Raw genomic sequence first — 4,556 nt, 5'->3', positions numbered from 1 at the left:
CCAAAGAACCACAGTGATGGTGGAGAGCTGCAGCCGCCGCTGGCCTGGGGCAGGGCGCCACCGGGCCCTGTGACCACCATCAGAGCTGGGGGCCACTGTCGCTCCTATATCCAGTTCATCTGTTTGTATAAAACACTTTTTGTAGCCAGAATTTGTCCAGAAGTCGTGATCTTTGCCTGGTTTCTGTCTGTTTCTGTGGCCAAATGTTCCCACAGCATTAGATTAGTTTATCTTTGAACTTTATCAGCTTAAGTTCAGGCCAAGAACGGATTCCTTCTACGGTTTATCTTAACTTCTCTTGTTAAAACATATTTTATTGAATCAGATATATTTTACGTTGTGAATCTTGTGTCTGGAAATAATAGGTCAATCAGGTTAATAGGTCACTCAAATCGAGGTTAATAGCTATTAATGGTATTAGTTAAATGATTATAGCTGTAGTTTTCTCGCTCACCAACGTTCTTTGGTCTTTTACCTAAAGGTTGGACTCCTGGACCGACTGTTTCAATCCAGTTATCTTTCAGTAATGAGACTCTGGCTGTCAGCAGAGTTATTAATCACCAACCTAAAGAAATTAACCAAAAAGGGTCAATCTGTTCTGAGTGATAAATCATTCACAATATCGATAATCACAGACGACCAAAGGTTCAAATATTCATTCCTTTATTGTCTTATAATCCCTATTAAAGTATTATAATATCTAACAGCTTTGCAAACACTAAAGGGGTTTAAGAGTCAACTCAAAGAGTTTCTAATGAATGTTTTCAGTGGTACAAAAACAAAGTTAAACTTTTCCTATTTTCAGCATGGTCATACGACGTTATTCCACCAAAGTTAGATTCATAACCTCAACGCTATTCATCCCTCAGCTTCTAGAAACACAAATGTAGATCAGTCCAGCAGCAGGCGGGGAGATTAGGATATTTACCACCCTGAGCGCTGCTCCTCGTGGGAAATCCTGTCTTCCTTCAGCTTTTGTCCACTGGGGGAGCCAAAATCAACCTAAACTGAGAGTTCTTTAGAGGAGTGAATGTTAGATATAAATATCTGCTAAAATCAGTGGAAGTTGGAACGTTGAACCCCTGTTGGCGCCGTGGCGTTCATACTGAACGTGGCGGTTCGGTCTGGTTCTGTTTGGGACGTACCGACTCAGATGTCTGACATTTCTGCTGTTCACCGTAAGCAGCTCTGGATTCCTGACTAACAGCCTGTTAATTTCCCACCTTTATCCTAAAACATCAGAGAAATGAACCTAAAGCACCTGGAGCTTCAGACTGCAGCAGCTCAGCCTCTTTGCTTTGCTTTTCTGGTTAGACTTTCTTCTTCTGCAGGGTTTGATAGTGAGAGTTTTATTTAACTCCTCCTCCTTTAACCCCTAACAAGTCTCCAAAGATTGAAACCTCAGACTTTAAAACCTTTACTGTTGGTAACGTGTTAAAAGCAGAAAAGGGACAAACTTTCTGCACTTTATTCTAACAGAAGCCTTCGTTATGGAAACGATGCACTGATGTGGACATTTGGGCCCCGATGGACGTCTGCTGATATTATTGCTACAGTTAATATCAGATGGAAAACAACCACACGTTGCTGCATCACCGTCACATGACCACATTTATTTCATGAATTAAGGTTTAAGTTTTCTCTGAAACATCTTGGTTTATTTTTAGTTTCTTTGTGTTGTGTTTCATTGTAGTTGATTTCTAGATCTTCTTTAGTTACTCTCTGTCGCCCCCTTGTGCTCATTTCCTTTCCCTTGGCTTCCTCAGGTGGTCTTTCCCACACCTGCTCCCAATCTGCTGATCAGCCCGTCTTGGTTCAGTCTCTGCAGTCACTCAGTGCTGGTTTGTTGTTTAGTTGCTTCCTCATCTCTGGCTTCCCAGGTGAGTTTCTCTGATGTTTTCTAGTCGTTTAGTTCTTGTATTTTTAATTGTGTCTCAGTTTTGTCATTAAATCTACAAGTTTCACTTCTGCCTCCTGATCTCTGCATTTAGGTCCTCACAAGCCTCCGCTGATCAGCTGATGAATCCTTCATTCCTCGTCTGGAAGGTTCAGACGGAGACGCTGCAGGAAATGATTCCTCTAACTAAACTTCCTTCTTCCTGTTCCTTCAGTCAAATAAAACATCTGCTTCATCTTTTCAGTGTTTGTCTCCTTTCAGCTGCTCCATGTTTCAGTGGAACATCAGAAGGACTTTCTCCTGACATCATCAGGAAGCAGCGGGGGATCAGTTTGGATCGTTACTGATTATTGAAGTGATGATTCCAACACTTAGCGCTGCCCCGATACTTTCCTCTAACTTTCCTACCAAACACTGACGTGTCCCATAACCTGCTGAGATTACACCCAGTGAGAACGCTGCAGTTTGAGGATTCTGGTCAGAGAAGCAGCTTCATTACAGCCTGCGCCCCCCCCTCTCCTGGGGGAGGTCATAATGACACCAAACAGCTAATTAAAGGCCATGCTGTTTACATCTTTTCTGTCTGAGCCACAGAAAACCTCAGAAGTTCAGCCTCCGTTTATTCAGGTCTAGAAGAACAAACAATGATCCATTATCGCTGTTTTCTCTTTATCAAAATAACAAACAAGCATTTTGATCTGATTAAAAGAAAAGCAGAAAAATAAAATGTTATTTTTATTCCTTGTTATCTGGTGGTTTCTGTGTTTTCAGTTCAGTGAATTCTTTATTAATCCTGATCTGAAAGTGACATCTTTAATCAGAGCAGAATGTTGGTGGATGAATGTTGATAATCCTGCAGGTTCCTGAGAAATATTTATTATTTAATATCAATTATTATTTAACCTGCTGCATTAGGAATATTTAATGAAGCTGGTGTTTCTGAATAAAGAAGAAAAACTGCTTTCATCCATGTGGAGCAGAGCAGCTGGTTTCCAGCCTCCAGAGGCTCCCAGGAAACATCCAGAAGCAGAAGGTCATCATGAGGCAGTAGATCCCATAAAAAGTCCATTTGTTCTGATCCAGTTTGGATCCTGGGAGGTTCTAAATGTTTCAGGATGTTTTCCACTCAAGGAGGAAAATGGATCCTGGGAAGAAGAACTGGACCTGAAGGCTCCTTAGACCAGCAGCTGTTGGACCGGAACCACAGGAACCAGAACCTGATCATAAAACCAAGTTTTCATCTGGATCCTGTCTCCTGAACGTAACTCCCTCTGGTCGCGCGCGCGCCTGTGGGTTTCCAGCTGTGAGCTCGTGCCCGCCTGCAGGCTGAGCGCGCGCCTGTGGGTTTCCAGCTGTGAGCTCGTGCGGCTGACTGTTAGTTTCTGTTCGGTTCGTGTCGGACTGCTTCGTTCTTTGGTGCCTTTTTCTTTAGGTTCGGACCCAGCCTGTCCTCCCGGAAGCTGCGCTCTTTCCTCCGGACCCAAAGCTCAGGGTTCCTCGGTGGTTCTGGACCTTCATCCAGGAGGCGCTGCGGCTCCAATGATGCGCTGGACTGTCCCGGTTCTGCTGACGGTTCTGTTCGCTCAGCTGTCGGCTGCTGATCCAGACACCGGAGCGGAAGATCAAGGTAACCGAACCGAACCGGACCGGTGGGTTAATTAACGGTTAATTACGATCATTTCTGAAGGTTCAACTGAGGTTGGAATTAAAAAGATTTTTTAATGAATAAAATGAAATCTTATTTATAGATTTTATTTATTCTTTTTCTTCACACAAGTGAAAACAAGAAAAAGTTCTTAAAGTGCAGTTCTAGGTTTTTCTCTAGCCTGGAGAAAAAAGAAAGAGATGTGAATATAGAATGTGGTTACAGTTCCAACAATCAGGGTTTTTAATCAAATAGAAATGTTAAAAATTATCTACAAGTTTTAAACAAAACAGATTTACATCATTTTGGTTTAAAGAGAGAATCAAAGGATCAGAGGTGTCTAGATGTTTTAGAGCTAGAAAAAGCTGAAAAAAGTTTTAAAATAGGTTTTTAATTGAAGTTTCATAAATCAGAGACCTGGTTTAAATAATTCTACAAGTAGTTCAGAATAATCCAGTCCTGGTTAGATTTGTCTAGATGTTGTTGTTTTTTAATTAGAGCAGATTAAAGATGCTGAAGGCAGAATCTGCCTTTAATAATTTCCCGATTCAGAAGCCAACTTCAGATTCCTGCTGCTGATTTCATGTCAAACTTGTTTCTAAATTCATCTTCAGGACTTAAAGCAGGAAGACCTGCTTCAGTCTTTGGTGGAGAAGCAACTGACTGCATCCAGTTGGAAAGGATTACAGATGGAGATTAGCTATAATCTGACATATTTCCATGAACAGGTCCATTATTAATACAGAATATGGAATCAGGAAGACATTCTGCAGCTGTGCAGGGGCGGATTGAGGAAATGTAGGGCCCTAGGCAAAGACAGGCAGGGGCCCCTCTAAACTGAGAAGACATAAAACAGCCTCATTCTCCAGATAGATAAATGTTAATAGAATAGACATCCATGATCTGTTCTAGGTTGTGTCCCTCTCTTCTTGTCCCTTTTCTTCTTGTTTTCCTCTCTATGTTTTGTACTCAGCTGACTTTTCATGCTGTCTCTAAAGGAATGAAAGATTTTTT

At 41.7% G+C, this 4,556-nt stretch overlaps 1 protein-coding gene across 1 annotated transcript in view; it reads left to right on the top strand.

The window, feature by feature from the left end:
* Positions 1–3,215: 3,215 nt before the first annotated feature.
* Positions 3,216–4,556, top strand: part of thbs3 (thrombospondin 3) — a 37,461-nt gene continuing 36,120 nt past the window's right edge. The window contains exon 1 of the mRNA XM_015390024.1: positions 3,216–3,524. Within this exon, the coding sequence (XP_015245510.1) occupies positions 3,437–3,524 (88 nt within the window). The 5' untranslated portion in view covers positions 3,216–3,436. The remainder of the gene's footprint in view (positions 3,525–4,556) is intronic.

Source organism: Cyprinodon variegatus, unplaced genomic scaffold (genome assembly GCF_000732505.1).
Source record: "Cyprinodon variegatus isolate N-32 unplaced genomic scaffold, C_variegatus-1.0 Scaffold481, whole genome shotgun sequence".
NCBI lineage: Eukaryota > Metazoa > Chordata > Actinopteri > Cyprinodontiformes > Cyprinodontidae > Cyprinodon > Cyprinodon variegatus.
Note: the sequence above shows the minus strand (reverse complement) of the source record. Positions and strands in the feature narration are given on the sequence as shown.